Source organism: Rattus norvegicus, chromosome 3, assembly GCF_021556685.1.
Source record: "Rattus norvegicus strain SHRSP/BbbUtx chromosome 3, alternate assembly SHRSP_T2T, whole genome shotgun sequence".
In the NCBI taxonomy this organism is placed as follows: domain Eukaryota; kingdom Metazoa; phylum Chordata; class Mammalia; order Rodentia; family Muridae; genus Rattus; species Rattus norvegicus.
The window spans coordinates 55,839,055-55,859,184 of record NC_141536.1 but is presented as its reverse complement, the minus strand read 5'-3'; the positions used below and the strand labels follow the sequence as shown (position 1 = coordinate 55,859,184).

General features: G+C 48.0%; 1 protein-coding gene across 4 annotated transcripts in view; it reads right to left on the bottom strand.

The window, feature by feature from the left end:
• Itga6 (integrin subunit alpha 6) overlaps positions 1-19,852 on the bottom strand; it is a 71,641-nt gene extending 51,789 nt beyond the window's left edge. For 2 of the 4 annotated variants that reach the window (XM_087646495.1, XM_087646490.1), the window contains exons 1-2: positions 19,780-19,852; positions 19,468-19,704 (exon numbers count right to left, since the gene is read on the bottom strand). In XM_087646495.1, the coding sequence (XP_087502621.1) occupies positions 19,468-19,649 (182 nt within the window). In that variant the 5' untranslated portion in view covers positions 19,650-19,704; positions 19,780-19,852. 4 annotated transcript variants of the gene reach the window in all.
• Between the last annotated feature and the right edge of the window lie 278 nt (positions 19,853-20,130).

Here is a 20,130-nt window from a genome sequence, read left to right as displayed (position 1 = left end):
TACCCGAGGGTCATACCTAGACTTTAGCAGAATGGTTTGAACTAGTCCGTTTGTCCTCACCTTTGCCCTAACCCCAGCTCAACACCCACGGAGAAGCCTTGTTCTTCCTATGCCTAGTTATGTAATATTACTGATCTGTCCTCTAAAGGCTTCCACGGGGGCTTCAAGGAGTCTGTAAGCAAGCAGCCCTTCTGCCCTTGCAGCTCCAAGGACCTGAGGTGAGCACTGCTTCTTTGTGGACCACCTCATTTATTCTCAGTTCTCAGCTTTGTGAGAAATGCCTTTGGATACCTCAGGACAAATCCAGTACCCCTCCTCAGAGGATCCCTCCTGCATGGCTCTGGCCAGTCTCTCCCTGCCCCTCCCCCACATCTTCCTGTTGAATAAATAAATCATGCCACCCTTCCCAGTACTGAGATGACATCATCCATCTTTCTTGTACTAGAATGCCATCAGCTACCCGATGCAGGAACTCTCGTGTAGGCACATGCATCTCCCGCATCTCTGTGACTTTTCTAGGTATGGCTGGCAGAAAGCCCAAATAATGCACCAACTGTCCACATCTGTACAGCATTCGAGCATCACATACATTCTTATCGGAGCATCTCTAAGCAGCTGGAGGACAGACATCTCCATCTGACAGATAAAGGACCCAAGACTCAGACATTCCTGACATGGGTAGGTCTTCAAGCCCAAGGCTCTTCCTGCTGAGCCACTCTTTCCAGCTACAACTGGGAGCCATCCCTCTGTGTTGGAACCACACCCCGCCATCCACCCTAGGCACCCTGCTCTCTTCAATTTCTAGGCACACCCAAGCAGTGAACCTCTGCTTGATTCTGGATATCCAGCACCCCAATACACACACAGGAACTGCTTCTTCTAACCACTCCCAGGCTGCAGGCCTTACCTGTGAGTCTACCTTTCACACCCCATCTTCTCAATGTGAACTCTAGCATCTCCCCACCCCAACTTAACTCACTATCACCTCCTTGAGGGCAGGAATCTGGGCCCAGTTTTTTAATAACCTCTAGGGCCCAAAACAGCAATTAAAACCAGAAAAGGAGAAGGAAAAAAAAAAAAAAAAGCTGTCTTTAACATGTTAACTGGCTGATCCAGTTGAACAAGTATGAGCTCTTGTGGAACAGCAAATCTGTTCACCTCTACCAGGTTTTCACGTTTCCGCAGAAGCTGATAAGTCACGACCTCCATTCCAGACACCACCCACCAAGAACAAGCAGACCACCACCAAACAAGGGCAATAAGCTATTCCGGGCGCTAACGACACGAGCTATCCTGTCCATGCTCCTGGAAGGCAATCAGCACTCTGCTCTGACCCAGTGGACACCACCAGTACCTCCCACTTCCCTGAGGTGGACCTGAGGTTAAAGAGGACAAGAACCTACCCAGTCACATGGCTGGATAAACAACACTGTGCCCAGCACTCCCCAGCAGTCACATCATGTGCCGAACCACTAAATCCCTAGTCTACTTTTTGCTTGGTTTGACAGCATCACTCCAAAAATCCCCGATTAATATTTATTTACCAGAGGCGATTATAATTAAGGCCTACTAAGTGCCTAATTCTCACCAGGAGCTCCAAGAAATTGCCTGTTGCCTTTAACTAGATCACAAGACCAGTAATTTGGTAGTGGCCTTTTCACAAATTAAGAGCCTTTCCCCCTTCTCTCTGGAAAAGCATGCTGGAACTAGCCCCAGGTGCCGGTGACCACGGAACACGTGTACCAACTAAGCCGGCGGGTTCTAGTTCTTACCTGACCTGCGGTTTCCTACAGGCATGTCTCTGACTAACAGAAATGGAGCTCAGAGGAAAGGGTCACTCGAGGCCAAACATGTTTCTATGAACTATAATACCCAACTCGGCAGTCAGAAACCTCTACCTCACACCGGGGTGGGCTTTCACACCACGATCACAATTAATGAGTCACATGCCACTGACTCACAATTAAGGGAATGTCTGTGCAAGTGGTCAGACTAAAATGGAAACGTGGCTGGGGGACAGAGTTCTGGCTCTACCTCTGTTTTTGATGTGACCTTGGGCCACCAACACTTGCTTCTTATCTCCTGACAATCAGGACTTTTGTCACCTCTCAGGGATACCAACATATAAGAAAGTCAGAATAAACACTGGCCATATTTAAAGATTTGTTTATTTATTATATATGAGTACACTGTAGCTGTCTTCAGACACACCAGAAGAGGGCATCGGATCCCGTTACAGATGGTTGTGAGCCACCATGTGGTTGCTGGGAATTGAACTCAGGACCTCTGGAAGAGCAGTCAGTGCTCTTAACCGCTGAGCCATCTCTCCAGCCCATATTTAAAGGGGGCAAGAATTCCACTTCCACTCAACACAAACGTCAAAGTGTAAATCTAAAACTAGTCCCCTTAAAAACGATTCATTTGTTTATTAGCTTATTTATCAGTTTATTAAAAATGATAAACTGATCACTGGAAAGTGTGTTCCTAGATGACAAAGTCAACTCAGAACGGCAAGACACCTTCCAAGGGCGGAGATCAAAACTCTGACTTCAGAAAAGGGAAGATAGGATTGTAAGGACTGTCTCCAGGCAACAGGGATTTCAGATTCACAGAGTGGCTGCCAGAGCCGTCAACTGTGGAATTGAATCATGTCCTAGACTTGTGAGAGATCAGATGCCTGACTTTACAGTCCTCGGATCGCACTGGTCTTTTACATGAGCCCAGTCTCTGAATTTTCCTTTCAAGGAACCAACCTGGAAAGCTGTACCAGTGGCCTTCACTCTGACACATGGCGGCAGCCTAGCAAACTTCAACTAAGGGAATATGTCATTTATAACTACTTATCATTTGTAGTATTTTTATGTCCAAGTATGTAATGACCAGGACATTTCTTCACAGGAGCAAGACGATCAGTGTTAATCAAGTTTTCCTAGTAGATGTTGACAACAGATCATATTTCACTTGCAAAGGAGAAAATAACTAAGTTTCATCATTTTTCAGTAAAACGTTTTTAATAAAAACCAGGAAGAGATAAAATTATATCTAACACGCCCACAGCCGGCTGAGTGCCATACCCACTTTACTACCTTTTAGAAGCTTAGGAAATCCATATTTTTCAGTGTTTTAAAAAGGAAATTAATGGGGCCACATAGCTTATTTTCTAACTGTGATAACAGAAGCAATTCAGTTAGCAGCGCTGCTAGGGGCCGCCGGCCCATGCCAAGTACAGACTCCCTCTTTTTCCATGGTAGAAGGCTTCTAGCTGGACATAGCCTGCCCAGAGGACAAATCCTCTAAGCCCCCTTTCCCACTGGGCAGGCCACACTGGGTCCTGCTATGAGGCGTCCATGACTGCTTCTGAGAGCCTTCCTTAAGAGGTAGCATGGTGGGCACACACCTCTAGCTTTGTTCTCTGTTTCTGTCACCCCCTGCCGGGAACATACACACTGCCATCTTGGATAGTATGTGTGAGCCTCCGGTGATGGGATGACTAGATAGTGAGTCCCAATACCAGAGACCAGATACTCAAGCTTTGGTAGACCGGGAAGGCACCCAGCAAAATAGAAAACTCAAGAGGGTTTGGGGGATTTTTCTTTTTTGCTATGCTGAGTATCAGGCCTTGCACACAGCAGGCAAACGCTCTGCCACTAGGCTACACCCCCAGCTGGGTCTCTTTCTCTTAAACCTAGGTCTAGAAGTAGAATGCTGTGACCAGAAACATAAGCAGATTTAAACTCTCCGCCAGCGTGACAAACACCAAATAAAGTCATCTAAACAATTACACTGCTTACTACTCTACCACACTTGGATAGTTACAAAGTATTTAGACACCAGAGTGGTTTAGGAACCGGTTAGCCAGCACAGAGGCTACCTACTGCAGACAGATGATTTCCCCTTAGCCCCTGGGTGGTGGGGGTCAGAGTTTCCCATGAGGAGTGGACACAGCTGTGTAGAGGGACACTCCAGCTGTCCGGAGCAATATTTACTGGAATGGAAGCACTCCCATATCTTCACACCTAGTACTACTCACTCATATATCCTGGGTTAGTTGTCTGTGGGCCTATTATTACTGAGATAATGTGGTACACGCCTGCAATAGCTACTATTTCCAGAAAACCTGCACCTTGTCATCTGTACCGTAACAGTCAGGTAGAGCAAGACCATAATCAGAAATACTTAGGGAGTTCCAAGAGCGTATGTACTGTTGGCTAGATATTGACACAGATCGTGTGAAGTGATCTAAACGCTTTAGTGGGGAACCATAGTGACCCAAGTGAAATAATGCCTGATTGCCCTGCAGAGGGCCACACTCTTAATACAAGTACCCTTGGGGACAAACCACATCCAAACCATGTTTTTTGTTTTGTTTTGTTTTGATTTTTCCTTTACAGGAAACTGGTAAAACAATGGCCGCCTCTAGGACCAGCAGGGTGGCTATACACCAAGCATCGCCTCTAGGACCAGCAGGGTGGCTATACACCAAGCATGGGACTGTGACTTTCACTTTACAAACTCTTTGTACCATACAACTAGGATGCATTAAAAAAAATGTAATTTAAAATATACTGTCTGTCAACAGACACAGAGTCGCTGGAAATCTTATAAAGAAAATAGCACAGGCCGTGGAGGGAGGTAAACCTTATAATTGAATAAGACAGGCTTATACTTGCCATCTCCATTAAGTCAGCTCCAGGCAAAAAAAAAAAAAAAAAGTCACAGATTAATTCTTATGGGCCATCCCAGAGGCATGACAACCCACTAAGCGCATGTAAACACGTCCCTACTGTGCACAGGCACTGTGCGCTGACAGCCTGGCCCTAACAATAAAGCACACATGCAAAGCACAGTTTGAAAGATACTGAGAAAATAAATGCTGGTGCTTTAAGAGGCAGGCATCCCAATGCTGTACCACAAAGTGCAACCCAGCACTGGAGAGAGGAGCTCACTTCTGAGTGAGTCGGGGGGGGGGGGGGCCCCCAGTAGCACTCTGGGGAGCAGCTAAACTGTGGATGAACATTTGACACAAGGTCCTCGTCTCTCACCTCCCCCTTTATAGGAGAGTCAGGCAATTCATGGAGCTCTAGTTTTTGTAGCCAAAGCTTGGCAAGTACTTTTCTGTGGAGTCCTAAAGTTGTCTTTGAAAACCATGGATACTGCCCAAGCTGCCTGGGTCATCACTTCCCATAGGAGGAGCTGACTTTACTGAGCACAGAGTGAGTCAGCTTCTGAGTCAGGCCTCACCTTTGATCTAATCTAAAGCTATGTGGGGAGGGGAAGACTCCCTGATCAGAAAGGTATCAGAGGGCATGGGACCAACAGGACAGACACACTTGGGACTTCTGCATTCCTCATCCTAAGGCAAATCCAAGCCTACCTCCTAAGTAGGAAACGCCTGTCACCCCACAACTCTCAAAGAGAGAGAAGTTTATCGGGGCTTGCACAGATCTGCTTAAATGTACAGTGACACGTTATAAAGGCAGGGCACAGAGGTTCAGTGTGCCTCTGCTGAGGGCTGAGGGTGGGGTAAGGGCCTGAGTGGGAAGTACACTTCCTATTGTCATAAGGTTCATTTTAGCATTTTAAGTAGGGCATAAGAATCATCCCCAAAAATCTGTCATCCCATTCCTAAGACTGAATGCCAAGGAGGCTGTGGGAACAGTTCTGTTGGAAGCTATGATGACGACTTCGAAAAGCCGTAGGCCTCCATTTCTTCATAAGGGCAGTGATTCCATTTTAGAGCAGACCCCAAGTTCACCACAACTTGTGCAGGTGGTAAATAATTCTAATGGCAACAAGCTTTCCTCAAAGCATTATCAGGTAACAGTACTAGGACATGTCTGCTCAGCATACAACAGGACTCCCTGGCCTTGCACCTTGGGCTTCAATGTATCTGAAGCTACGTTTTCATTTCTAAGGAGCAACAAGTGTCAAACTCCAAGTCAAGGTTCTAAGAAAACACAGAAAAGCCTGAGCCCAGCCCATCTTCAGAGTTCCTCACATTCGGAATCCTTGATGTTCTTCCTGACAGAGTCCAATGGCTTCTGAGAAATCAGCCTAGGAGAACCAATGGATAAAGAAAGAGAGCTCCTCCCAGGTAATAAATGAACACAGCCTACAGGAAGTAGGGTGGGGCTGGTGAGTAAGAAAAGCGCTTGCTAGACAATCTAAAGATGCCTTATTGAGAGACAGCTGCTAGAACCCTGAAGAAATAGGTACTTTCTCTCGACATTTGACCCCCTAAGTTTGTCCCTGTCACATTGCATAGCTTAACACTGAGTGTGCAACTAAATGTACTCTCAGTTTCATTTCAAAGCCACCAAGAGCCAGGAAGGCATGGCGGCAAGATATGACCAACCAGCTGCTAAGATGGCTAGGTTTTTTTAATCAATGCAATTTTCTCTTCAACACAATTAAAAACTTGTCGAGACATAATCTTCTAGCTTCTCAAAGGACACTGGTGTCCTCCACAGGAAGGGCCAGACACACAATCCAACCAGTACCATTATCAATTAGGCGGGACACATTATCAAGTATGAGACTGAATTCCAACTTCTACTATAAATGTATTATTAGGTGGAACTGCACGGCCACTATGTTGGACACAGTAGCAGATAAGTAACTCGACACCCTATCCTGAATTAAAGTTTAGCTTGCTAATACCGTATGGTCCTTGTGGTCATTCGTCATCTCTAAACACCTGGTACAAAAAGTACCAGGGTGGAGGAGCTGGGAGACAGCTCAGCAGGTAAAGTGCTTACTGCTCAATCATGAGGACCTGAGTCCCGATACCCAGCACGCACATAAAAGCCAGGTACTGTGCATTCCAGCAACACCATCGGAAGTGGGGGAGTGGAGACAGACAGCTCCTTATGGCTCGCTAGTCTGGATTAAATGGTGAACTCCAGGTTCAGTAAGACCTTGACCCAAAACATAAGGTAGAAAGGAACGGAAGACCCCCACAGCAACTTCTGTTCTCTACATACACATCTGCATGTATACATACACCATGCGTGTGTGTGTGTGTGTGTGTGTGTGTGTGTGTGTGTGCATGCGTGCATGCCCACCCAAATACACATGAAGTATACAACAGCGTGAATATACTCGACACTACCAAACTGTACTTAAGAGAGTTAAGGTGAGAAACTTTTAGTCATGAGGTTGTTCATTTTATCCTTTTAACACGCGTATGATGCTCATTGGAAAGATCTGTCATTCCACTCCTACTTTCTAGGAGCCATGGATGTTTATAAGGAATTAAATCAACTCAAAGCGCCCTAGAAATACCTGCTCTTTCTAGGGTCACAAATTAAGTGACATATACGCCCAGGAGACATTTTCAGAGTACTTCCATACGCAAGGGATTTGGCCAGGGCAAGCAAATGGTGAGTGTTCTCTTCTGTGCAAACACTCCACACTAGCAGAGGCTGGACCAGTGTGAGCCTGAGGAAATTCTACGACTCAGCAAAGTGCCGTGGCTGCTCGGAATTCTGCCAATCAGCAGAGGAAAGAAAAGGCGAGTAGCCTGTGCGCCTGCGCTCCGTTCTAGGCCGCCATGTGGGGACATTTTAAGAACTAAGATATCACTCTAAAGGTCTGATTATAAAGTCTACATTTAATTCTCAAGATTGGCTATTCCGTCAGAAGGCAGGCAGTGGGTCAGATGGATGAGGCCTCAGGCACCTAACTTACGGCTCATTACTGCCTCCTGCCACTCACTGGCTTTGGGGGAGGGGTCTTCGCCATCTGTCTTCAGAAAAAGGTTACACTGGCCAGTGCATCTGAAATCATTTCAGGAAAACACTCAATGACCCAACGATGAGGACAGGTGAACATGTGTGGTTAACAGCAGAGAGTGAGGTCAGGAGCTGGAAGTGCCACTAAAAGCTTCACGTTTCCCATTTAAAAATTCACACAGTCCATCCTGCACTTTAAGGATACTGGGTTTAAAAACTTAAAACCAACAAACCAGCATGCCACTGGTTTCCATATCTTGTGTTGGACCCAGGAGAATGGATGCCAATATCCTGATTATTCATTACGTAATCCAAAGACATTATCTCTTATTGGATTACTAATGGCCCGTTTCAATAAAGAGGTTCAAAATGACAGCAGGAGGCTGGGTGTGGTGGCCATGCCTTTAATCCCAGTATTCAGGGGGCAGAGGCAGGCAAGTCTCTGTAGTTTGAGGCCAGCCTGGTCTACAGAGAAAGTTCCAGGACATCCAGGGATACACAGTAGAACCCTGCCTTAGGAAAAAAAAGAAAATTATTGCAAGACAGAACCAAAGTGCTGGTTCGTCCTCATTTTCCACCTCTCTGGCAGCTCAACAAGGTCACAAGCCATTTTAAAAGGACAGTATGCATGCAGTCAGCTCCCCCAAGGGGGAAGGGGAGGTTTTCAATGTGCTAAGCAGCAGTGAGTGTTGGGTAAACTGATTACCAACTGGGCCACGTAGCCCAGGAAGCAAGGCCCGGACTGGCCTGGTCACAAAGGGTTACCATACTCACTTCTACAACGCAAGGTATGTGACTACCATTGTACATCCTGGTAGCACCTCAGCCTGAAGGAACCATGCAGACTGTACAGTGCCAGAACTCTCTAGCTACAGCCACGTCCATTCAGGAGGAGTTCTCCCTACACCTCAAATGAGTCTCTCTCTGTAAGTCAAATATAGCATAGGGAAATGAAGACCTGCAAACATGTTTAACCTGTCCCTATTTCTCCATCTTTCGAATCCTATATTTCCTCCTGCAGACACTATGGTGGTTCCATCTGCCTGTGAACTCTAACTATAACCCTACCCAGGCAACATAACCTTTAGCCTCATCCCCAAGGCCTCCCCCGTAGAAGGACTACATCGAAACTTTAAGGGAAATACAAGACTGGTGTTCACTGGATAGGAGAGAACCTCTATGAAGAGCTCCAGTATTCACAATCCTAGAGGCAACGTGACCAGGACTACAAGTGATGGATGAAGACAAGTCGAGAGAGACCAACAGAAAGTCAAGGCGCTAGAACTGAGTCTGTGTCCCATCAGCCTCTACAACGTGGGCTTACTCTTACCAGGGTCCTAGTTTGCCTTCTACTGCTGTGATGAAGACCATGGCCAAAAATAACTTGAGGGTCTCTTTCAGTTTATGGTTGTAGTCCGTAATAGAGGGCAAGAACTCACGGCAGAAACCTGGAGGCAGGAACTAAAGCAGAAGCCATGGAGAAACAAGGCTCACTGAGCCTTCTTTCTTATACAAACCTGGACCACCTGGCCACAGGTGGCCCTGCCCACAGTGAGGACCTTCCCTCATGAATCATTAACCAAGAAAATGTCCTACAAACTTGCCTATAAGACAATCTGATGATGGAGGCCATCTCTCAATTGATACTTCTTCCCACATATGTCTAGGTCTGTATCGAGTTGACAACACATCAGGCAAGCTTCCCTGTTAAGTATCGAGTAACCCAGGCTCATGGGCCCAAGGAGAAATCCATGCTTCCCAGACCCCTTTCCACCTACCTGCCCCTTTGCCTTTCACTCTCCTTTCCTTTCTTACTGCAAGGAGCCACAGGTGTTCCAATTACAAGGCCAAGTCCCCCAACCACAGAGCGACCCCCTGCTGGCAGGCATCACAGCTGCAATCTGCCCTCCCTCATTAACTTTCATTTTCTTCTGAACCTTCCTCAGCAAACCTGCACACTCTAGAGTTCTCAAAACAAAACAAACAAAAGCCTCTCTGATGCCATTTCCCTGAGGCCACGGGGCTCTGCTCTCCTGTACAGCAAACCTCAGTCACCCAGCTCTCTCAGACCTGCTCTAGCCGCCCACCACCCAAATCTTGCACCTGAACTTCAAATTCACTCAACTGCTTACCCGTAACTACATGTGCTTGTCTAGAGATCTCACACCCAACACAACTCCTGTACTGACCCGCAAATCCATCCCTCCGTCCTCCCCACACCTTTTCATCACCGCATTCTCCCATCTGCTCATAAACCTGGGGTACAGTCTCTCCCAATCTGTGCCTCTACTCACATTCTGTCCACATGGAACCCTGCTGACTGGACTCTCAACTTAAAGGGAGAAACTATCCACTTGTTTTTGTTTCCTTGCTATGCAGCCCAAGCTGACTGCAACTTGGCAATCCTCTTACCTCAGTCTCCTGAGTGCTAGAGTTCAGGGATGTAGCACTCTGGTCAGCTCCAGCTCTCTGTTTTCACTGCTAATAGGCGGGTCTGAACCGTCATCTCTCGTGTATTATTTCAGAGCCCTCCTAATCAGTACCATTTCTTTCCATTTTTGTTCTTTTTGTCGTTTTGAATCAGGATCAACATAGCCCAGGCTCCCCCTGAACCATACAGAAGCTCCTGCTTCAACCCCCTTAGAGCTGGGATTACAGCGGCGTGCAGCCACGCCCTTCTTCATCCTCTATCTCACCGAGACCTTACTCAAGGCAGCAGCCAGAGATGATCATTTAAAACCTTCCTCACAGTGCTGAATGGCCTCCTACTTCACAAGAATAGACCGATTCCTGAAGCCCCGAGACAGGCTTCCAAGCAGACTAGTGTTCCCCTGGCTTTTCCTGAACATGCCAGGCATGGGTCTCTTGCCTTTCTCTCCCACTCCCCACCTCCACCCTCCCAAGCTATTCTTTCTAGCATCTGCTTCAGTGAAGTTATGCCTGACTGACCTACTACCACCATTCCCTACCTCATTCCCACTCCCAACCCCCTTTCTCCACTTTATCTTGTGTTGCCGCCTACCATAAAACACCTTCTTACGTTGTCTATTGTTTATCTTCTCCAGCAGAGGATGGACAGGGACATTTGTCTGGAGCAGCTCCATTACTAGAACAGTGCCTGATACACACTAAGTTTGTAGTGACTTTCTATTCAATGATTCACAGCTATAGAAAAACCAGCATGGGTTGGCCATGATTACTCTGACAGGTCCAGAACATATTCCCATTCTGATGATACCTATGATACTCAAAACACACACACACACACACACACACACACACACACACACACACACACACACACAAATGACCTCATTTTCTTATCCTGGGGCACTGAAAAATTTCTTCAGTCTTCTGCTAAGCCAGAGGTATGGTGACTCTGTGTGTGTGTGTGTGTGTGTGTGTGTGTAAGAGAGCTGGACCAACCTCTCTCCTGCTTCCCTCTTGGGTGCACTAGCTGAGTGGTAGGATGGCTCTTCAGCCCCACAATTCTTTCTCAGCAGCAGCCTGGGCCCTTTGTAAACACAGTGCAGGCATTCAAAAAGACTTTTCTTCCTAGGCAGCCTTATCTCACAGGAATCTGAGCTGACCTTACCATGTCCTTGGTATCAGGATGCCTCTCAGATCTCTAAGAGGCGCTCTGCTGACCTCTGGAGTATCCACTTCTGGAAGCACTTCTGCTCTTGAGCCTCTCTAGAAGGGCTCTGAAGGGTTCAGACCCATCTCTGTATTTCCAGGCTCATGAATGGTACAGTTTGGATGGTAAATGCCCCAAGATCCAAAGTTTTCTCCTCTCTACCTTCGGTCCCTTGGTAGTTTTGGAAAATTGCTTTGACACCTTTGTTCTACAGAAACAAGCACTGTATATCCTATTAGCAATAGGTTAGGCCAACATCTGACAGATTTATCAGCAGCAGGGAGGCTTCGCTTCAGCAAAAGCATTAACAGAGGAGCCTCATACTCAACCCACATTCCACACATCTGCCTCTAAGTCACGTGACTGAGGGCCTCTACTTCACTTCATATCATGAGTTAGAAGAAACATAAAGGCTGCTCTTAATGGAAGACAGCATGTCCTGAAGAGAACAGGTAGTTGGCTGAGGAGTCTTAGAGTAACAACATCCCCTCTGAGTCTGAGGCGTTTATCATGTCTGACAGTCAGCGCTCAGATAATGAAGACAATCCAAGCACCAGTGAATAGGCTTGTCAGCGAGGAGAAACCGTGGTGACGTCGTGACGTGGCATGGGTATCGGCAAGCAAAGCAAGCAGATTTGGTAAACGGGCAATCCTGTGCTTCCCTCAGTGTCTGCTCTCCACGTAGCTCGCCCAGCCGTCCTTCTAAAATTACCTACGGATTGCTTTCCCTTCTACTCTCAAAGGTGCATTTCTCTCTGAAGCGTTTTTCCTATTCTGTGTCTGATGTGGGTTGTTTGCCTTTTCTGAAGTTTCAGATGGTAGGACACGAAGACGTAGCCACCCGGTTGGTAGATAAGCACGCGAACAGCCCTCCTGGGCCTATCCCCTCTGGCCCTCTACACACATCTCCAGTGGTCCCTCTCTCTACACCCTGAGAGCAGAGCAGTTTTCTTTCTTAATTAACGTCCTAGGTTAATTAACTTCCTAACGGATTAGAACGTTTTCTCAGCAGTCTTGCCATGTGAAGGTTTAGAAACGGCTCCTGTCTGTTGGGGATTTAACGACATGACCAGAGAGTCAGACACTAGGACACAGGTGAGGATGATGTGAGGAGGGTCTGCTCCCATGAAAGCCGATATCCTTGGAACACATCGGCACAGGATCACCATGTAGATTTGACTATCTTCCCTTACTTATGACAGAAGACCCAGACTGGGTGAAATGCTAGTTATCACATCCTGCCATTAGGCGGACAGGGACTAAGTAGGAACTGGGCCCAGTTACCTGCCCCTGTTGTTAACTCACTCACAATCAGCCTCTAAGTTCTAAGAGATCGCTGCTCGAAAACACCAAATTCCAGGTTAACAAACCTCAGAAAATGCAGCTTCCTCACCTTCCCATGCATCCTTCAACCTTGCGTTGACAACAATTAGATGCACCATTTGTACAAGTTCCTTCCTAGCAAACGTTCAATAAACGTGAGGGACTCTGAAACACAAATCAGCACTGGCAAGAAGGGTGTAAATGGCTCAGGACCCCCACCCCAAATAGGGAGGGGCATTCACAGTCAGAGGTGTGACAAATCCTGGCCATCAGACAGCCAGCAATCCTAATGAGCCCACCCCTGTTGCTCTCCAAGGGTGTTCTCCGCAGTCACCTGGCTGTGCTGGAGCCCTTCATGCCTTCCCACACATCTGCCCACTTGTCTCCTAGGAGGACTGAGACCTCACAGAGATTTATTGATGGCATCACGGCTACAAGACAGCACTTCTGAGGAAAACAGTCCATCCAGTGCATAGTAACTGATGAACAGGAGGAAAGGGGAATGAACACACCAACGCAAACCAAATCAAAGCCAAAGGATGCACGCTCTCCCCACAAGAGGTAGGACTAAGACCAACTTGCCACACTCACCTGGGTTTCCAGGTTTATTTAGCAAACTCGATGTGTTTCCTCTGGCCAAAACTGATGTAAGGTGCCCAAGACTGTCCTTGCCATTATGAGAGAGAAAGGTTAAAAATCCTACACAAGGGGGTTGGGGATTTAGCTCAGTGGTAAAGCGCTTGCCTAGGAAGCGCAAGGCCCTGGGTTCGGTCCCCAGCTCCGAAAAAAAGAACAAAAAAAAAAAAAAAAAAATCCTACACAAGGCCATAGTAGCAAAGGACAGAACAGGATATGATTCCAACCAGCCCCAGGCTCTGTTCTTCTCCGGCACCTCACAAACTACCTTCAAATACATAAGGGATGTGTCTCTAGTTCAAACCCAGAGCTCTGTGGGAACAGAATCTGGGGTCACAGGTATGGAAATTGATGCCACTGATCTGGGACAATCTCAGGAGACTACTTTGTATGGAAGAACCCCCAGGAGTTACCCTGATGACCAGACACTGAAGAACCACAATGATCAAGTTATTTGACTCTAGGGCTGTACCCAAACCCACGAGGAAGATACAGTGGGGACCCAGCTGGCCACATACCCCATCCTCATAGCACACAGTCTTCCCACTCATCTCAGAGCCTGCCAGAGCAGTGTTAACCAACCCCAAGACTCCCATTCTCTGACTCTTGGGCCCCCAAAAGATTAAACAGGTAGTTAACAGTGCATCTAATAAGTTAAACATAACCAAGAATTAAATGGAAACTTCTAGTTCTTTGGGAAGTTAGTTATGGCGAATGGTGGTTTGCTGGGGCACACAGGTGAAAGGATATCTTGCTAAAGCAAACACATGAAAGGTTCTTTTCCTGAAGCAGACACTGGTGAAAGGACAGTTTGCTATAGCAAACATGTGAAAGGACGCTTAATGAAGGAGTATAAATATGACCTCACAGACAGTGGGAGACGAGCACTGAGCTTTGGTTTGTTCCGCCTTGCTATTCTTTGCTAAAGACACGCATGTATTGCATAGCATTGTTGAGCTCAACTTGTGGTAACACCACCATTGAGAGAAACTCACCCAAGCGAGGTTCCTGCTGCCTCTTGCTGCCTCTGCGGCCTCTCCTTAGGCAAGTTGGTGAGCCTAGTGGTTTCCTCAGGATTGATACAGCTTGCCTGGTGTCCGCCTGCCTAGAGAACTGGTCTGCAGCCGCTGAATCGTATTTAGTGTTGGCTACAGGAGAACTGCTGCCCAAGAAGGTTGAGCTCTCCTCCAAAGAACTATTGCTAAATAGGTCTGCTTCCCCCATATCCTAATTGTAGGATGATGTCAACTTTTCTCTTTTACTACTTCTGCTGGTGGTGGGCTAGAGGAGAGGTTGAATCCTATTAAAAGTAGGTTGCAAAAAACGTCTATCTACACAAGACCACTTGCCTCTCCTCACTATCAATTCCCAAGTACCCCGCATGCATTCCCATTTGGTTCCCCAGTTATTTTCAGGAGCTTGATTCTAGTTCTGTCTCTGGCTAGACTCATACAACCAGGCAACTTAGGAAATTCTGTGTAACCACTATAGCTCAGGGCAGCTTGTCTTCAGAGGTTAAGTTCCAATGCCGGCCTTCAGGGCAAAAGACAAGTGTAATTAGAAGAAGAAGGGCTGGAGAGAGGGCTCAATGGTTAAGAGCACTGGCTGCTCTTCCGAAGGTCATGAGTTCAATTCCCAGCAACCACATGGTGGCTCACAACCATCTGCAATGGGATCCGATGCCCTCATCTGCCCTCAAGGACAGCAGCGTACTCATATACATGAAATAAATAAATAAATAAATAAATCTATCTTTAGGGGGGAAAAATCACTGACAAAAAAAAAATCTCTTAGCTGGGGACTTGGTCACTAAACTGAAAAACCAAGAACCTCCATGTCTCCCTGCATCACGCCTACATGCCTATAGTTTCCCTTTCCCTAGGGACTGCAGACCCAGACCCCTGAGCAAGGAATGGCATGGCAGGGCGCCGCCCTCCTCAGCCCCCGCCACATTTAGCAAGAATAGTTGATTTCACAAGTTAAACTGAGTGTATGGTTTGACTCCTTTGTATTTGGAGGACACAGATAGGTGCTGTCTGGCAAAGAGGGCCCTCACAGAACCTATAGCCCAGTTAGAGATTACATCATCCCCTCAAGATGAATAAAGCTTAAACCTCAGAACTGCCAGACATGTGCTGCCCACATTCAAGAGATGAAGAAATTGCTCTAGGGTAGAATAGTTCTTGGGATTTTTTTTTTTTTTTTTTTTTTTTTAAGATGGGCTGACTCAGTGCAAACCAGTGTTCTGGGCGCACCTGGAAGCAAATATTATTTGTTTTGGCTCCGCTGTTCCTAATTAAAGCACAGAACTCATTGCTATATTGGTCTCAGAAATATGTTAAATCCAGGTTTTGGGGGCCACGTACCATAGAATCTTAAATGGAAATGTATTGTTCCTAATATTTCCTCTAAGACTCCTTGACGACTGTGGTTTCTTCTCCCTACTCCGGGGACTCAAGGTGACACAGAGGTTCTTAGAAGATGGCCCCGAGCCACATGGCACTCATTCTGTTGGAGGGAATGAGCTCAAGGAAGCAAATGGCTGGGTGCACTGCCTCTGACCCCCGGACAGAGGCGGTCACAGTCATTCAGTTAGGAGGAGCTTGATCCATAGCCAGTTGGAATGGGGGTAAATAGGAAGAGAGTCCGTGTACAGATACTTAAATAGATAGCCCTGACCTACATGGGAGGCAGTTCAATGAATCCACACACTAAAATACATTTCCAACTCAGCGGCTTGCCAATTCTTCCCCATCTGAAGGTCGTTTCTGATGTTTCCTCTTACGAATGGCATAAACACAAGCCAGAAATGCCACCTTCATAACCTGACTTTGATTAAGATTCCGCTTAAGTAGCTGTAAGACTTCAGGAAAGGCATTTCATGACCTTCAGCTTCTGTCTCCCCATCTACAAAGGGGACAAAGGGACTAGGTGATCTCTAGCTACATCACAAGACTGAGTAAAACCAACAATCAACACCAAGGGAGAACAGAAGTAACAGTAGACCTGGAACGCTCTTAGACAATAGCGAGGAGACCTAAGGACCGAAAGGAGGAAATGGGGATCAGGAGTGAAGCAGGCCTCGCTCCATAAATGCACCTCCTCCCAGGTGATCATACAGAGATCCACTCTTTCCCAGAAGAGAGCTAGGTGAGTGAGTCACAAGATAGATTTTATTCAGTCATCACCACATAACTTCCATGGAGGCGACTGGGCCCCACCTAGACCGGAGGATTAAAGTGCTTATCCCCAACCCCAGTCACTCATCTGTCTGCTTAATAATTGCTGGAGTCTTATGTAATTTATCTCAGGAAACCTGGAAATTTTAAAGTATCTAATTCAATGTGACAGTCCCCAAAGCTTCAACAACACCCAGTGCGTCTTGGGGCTCTCAGACACCGTATTCTTCCCTATAGAATCTTAACTAAAGGTGTTCCTGAATATATAGATGGCATTATAGAAAGTTTAAAATCCAAAATAAATAAATACATAGAAAAAAGAAAGAAAAGGAAAAGAGCCAAACCCTTATGCTATGGTAGGTTCTCTGTAGCTGTGCATTTATGTAATGGGCCCACATATCTTCTGCCTTGAAGTCAGATGTTCTACAAGTTTGATTCTGCAATGAATCGTAAGGCTGAGTAAAGTTAAGTGGCTTTGGAGTTCATAAACGTGACCGAAGAGTTTAGGGTATAAATTTAAAACAGGAGCCTTCGGTTTTAATACGAGGCAGTTTAAGAATCACAAAATGCTTACAACACCTGTATGGCGCCCGGCATCTAACACTGTCATCCTAGAGATTCTACTTTTAAATGGTCACCATCGACAGCTTCCATTTAACCAGCAGGTGTCCATGCCAGGTAGACACTGAGCAGTTTGTATGTTCTTTTAATCTTCACAACAACCCAACTCAGCAGAAACACCTCCATTCTACAGAAGAAACCACAGCTCAAAGCAAACAATTATCAGAGTCCCATCAGTCTCACTGGCTGTCACTTAGACCCACATCCTTCTCTGTAAAGGGAAGCAATGGGCTTGATGTGGGCTGTGCAAGCTGACTCTTCTGAGACGATCAATGCTATTCTTGAACCTGAGAGAATTTAAGACAAGGTGAGCCCCACAGATTCCTGGGATAGATTCTGCCTCTGAGTTCTAGGGTGTGACACAGTATCCCTTGCCATGGGTCTCTACTTATCTGAGGAGTCTTCTCCCAACCATTGGCCTCTATGGCAGTGGCTCTCAACACTCCTAGTGCTGCAACCCTTTAATACAGCTCTTTATGCTGTGGTGACCCCCCCCCCACCATAAAATTATTTCATTGCTACTTTATAACTAATATCGCTACTCTTATAAATCATAATATAGATATCAGATATGCAGGGTATCTGATATGCGATCCCTGTGAAAGGGTCACGACCCACAGGTTGAGAAACAGTGCTCTATGAACTTTTTTTTTTTTTTTTTTTAAAGAAAGGCCTTCATCTCAGGAGGACCTGGAGCAGTTGTAAGAGAAGAGACGCCCTGAAGTAGTGACAAGTTTTAGCTTGCCTTAATGACAACAGAGATTCCTGGCTAAAGGCACAATTTGAAATCACTGTCCCCAGGACATTTCTTGCCTCAGTTTTCCCCCATTACAGTGTCTGTCCAGGAAGCCAGTCTCTGTAGTCTCTGATACTGACAGAATGCTAAAGGCAAGAATGCTTTCCCTCTGTCGGCCCACATTCACTTCTACAGAAGTAAATTCAAATCCTCTGTGGGTAAATGTGTGTGTCTCTCACATAGGGTGTGAGACTTGAAATGTCATCCGTTTGAGTTGACAAAAACCAACTCTCACTTTCAGATTTACAGCTGACCAACAATTATTTTCGGGAGAATGCAGAGGCTGGCCAGGCCTGCAAAGTCAGGTCCCCTCCCTGCCTGGGACAACCCCACCCACAGTAGACTTCTGCTTCACCTAGCCGGTGTTATCAGAAAAATCTGACCTTAAGATTCTGAAGTCCAAAATATGCACAAACCCTAAAGTTGTTAAATGGCCGAAATGGGGGTTTTCTCCAGTTTAAAATCATTCTGGCCTCTCCTTTCCCCTGGGCTGGACTCTGTTCTCTCCGGTCTGTTGGTCCTGGAAGGACTTGGGTTCAACTCAAGGCCTGGGTGGAGAGGAGGACCTTTTGTTGTGAGAATGAGCATGGATCAAGAATGTAGCCCCACTGTGACTGGGCGACTAAGCTCCAGAAAATCTTTCCTGATCAAAGAACTGGGTCATGTGGGAGCCAACACTGTTTAAAAGGGAGAGCCGCCCGCTTTCTCCTGGAAGAAGCACTTGTGGGTTGACTGTCACTTCCAAACCTTCTTTTCTACGTCACTTCTCAGAAGGGGCACTTTGCTCTAACTCCCCCGTGGGACCCACCCAGCACTGGGGCCGAGGATCCTTGGATGTTGCGGCTCTGAGCTGGGAGGGGGAGCTAGCACACCGACTCCAAGAAGCCTGTTTTCACAGCTGATCTAGTAATTCTGAGGAACAGGTGCTTTTAAAGAAGCATGTGAAAGAATCTCCTGCAGGAGAGCTCACTCTGCAGGGAAAGTCACGCAGGAGAGCGAAAAGTGGTTTCCCAACTTCCACGCGGCGCGCGAACCGGGGAGGGCACAGACGGCCGAAGAGTTTGAGAAAGGCCTGCATCTCCCTGAAAGACTTCCCGCAACCCTACGTCCCACCACTATCCCAGGCGCACACGTGAGGCTCAGCAAAGCGTGCCACCTGCCGGGGTCCCTGCAAACTAAACCCGGAGTGGAGAACGGCGGAAAACACTTCGGGGGAGGAGGAGACACAAGTCTCCTGGGGCCTGGCCTGGGGTCTATCCCTTCGGCTCTCCTCGCTTCTCGGAGGCGCCAAGTGCAGGGCGCAGCGAGCCCGGATCTCAAAAGTCTTGGGCCGAAGAAGTGCGAGCCGACAGGGAAGGGCAGGGCAAGGCAAGGCAGGGCAGGGCAGGGCAGGGCAAAGCAGAGCCAGGCAGAGCAAAGCCGAGCCCCGCCAGCCGGCGGATAGGCTCTGGGCACGCGGGACGGGCGGCAGCAGGGCGCGCCCTCGCTCTCTCTGGCGCGGCGTGGCGCCCCGGTGGGGATGGGAAGAGTCGGGGAACTCACAGCCGCTTGTCCTCCGGCTGCAACTGCCAGTGCATGGCGAGCGAGAAGCCGAAGAGGCTCCCGGGATCCCCCGATTTCCGGATCACGTTGTCCTCGCGGGTATCCAGGTTGAAAGCTGTGCTCAGCCGGGCCAGAAGCCCTGCGGACAGGTAGAGCAAGCACAACTGGCCGGCGACCGCCATGGGCGCGCGCGGTGGGAGGGACCCGCGGAGCTGCTACGGCCTCTGTGCGCGCGGGCTCGGGGCCGGGGCCGGGCTCCCTGGCGCGCCGCTGTGGCCACTTGGCCTGGGTCGCCCCTGCGCGCGGCCCCACCCCCGGCCGGCTCGCGCTCTCTGTCCGGCAGCTCCCCCACGCCGGTAGCTAGCAGCCGCTCAATGAGCCCGTTGTTCTCTGGAGACTCTCCGGCGTTTTATCGAGTGACGGGGACTCCAGCCCCGCCCCGCCCCGCCCCACCCCTCCCTAGGCCCCGCCCGCCACACGCACCTTCCTCGCCGGCCCCGCCCCACAGGGGCGCGCCGGCCACAGCCCTCCCACCTTCCCCGCCACCTGCCCGGAAGCGTCCCGGAGCCCCGCAAGGCTGAGTCTTCCTACCTGTCATTGAAAGGCCGGCCGAGGTTCCTGAAGCCAGCAGTTCTCCGAGCCTCGAGGCTGACTTGCAAAGAC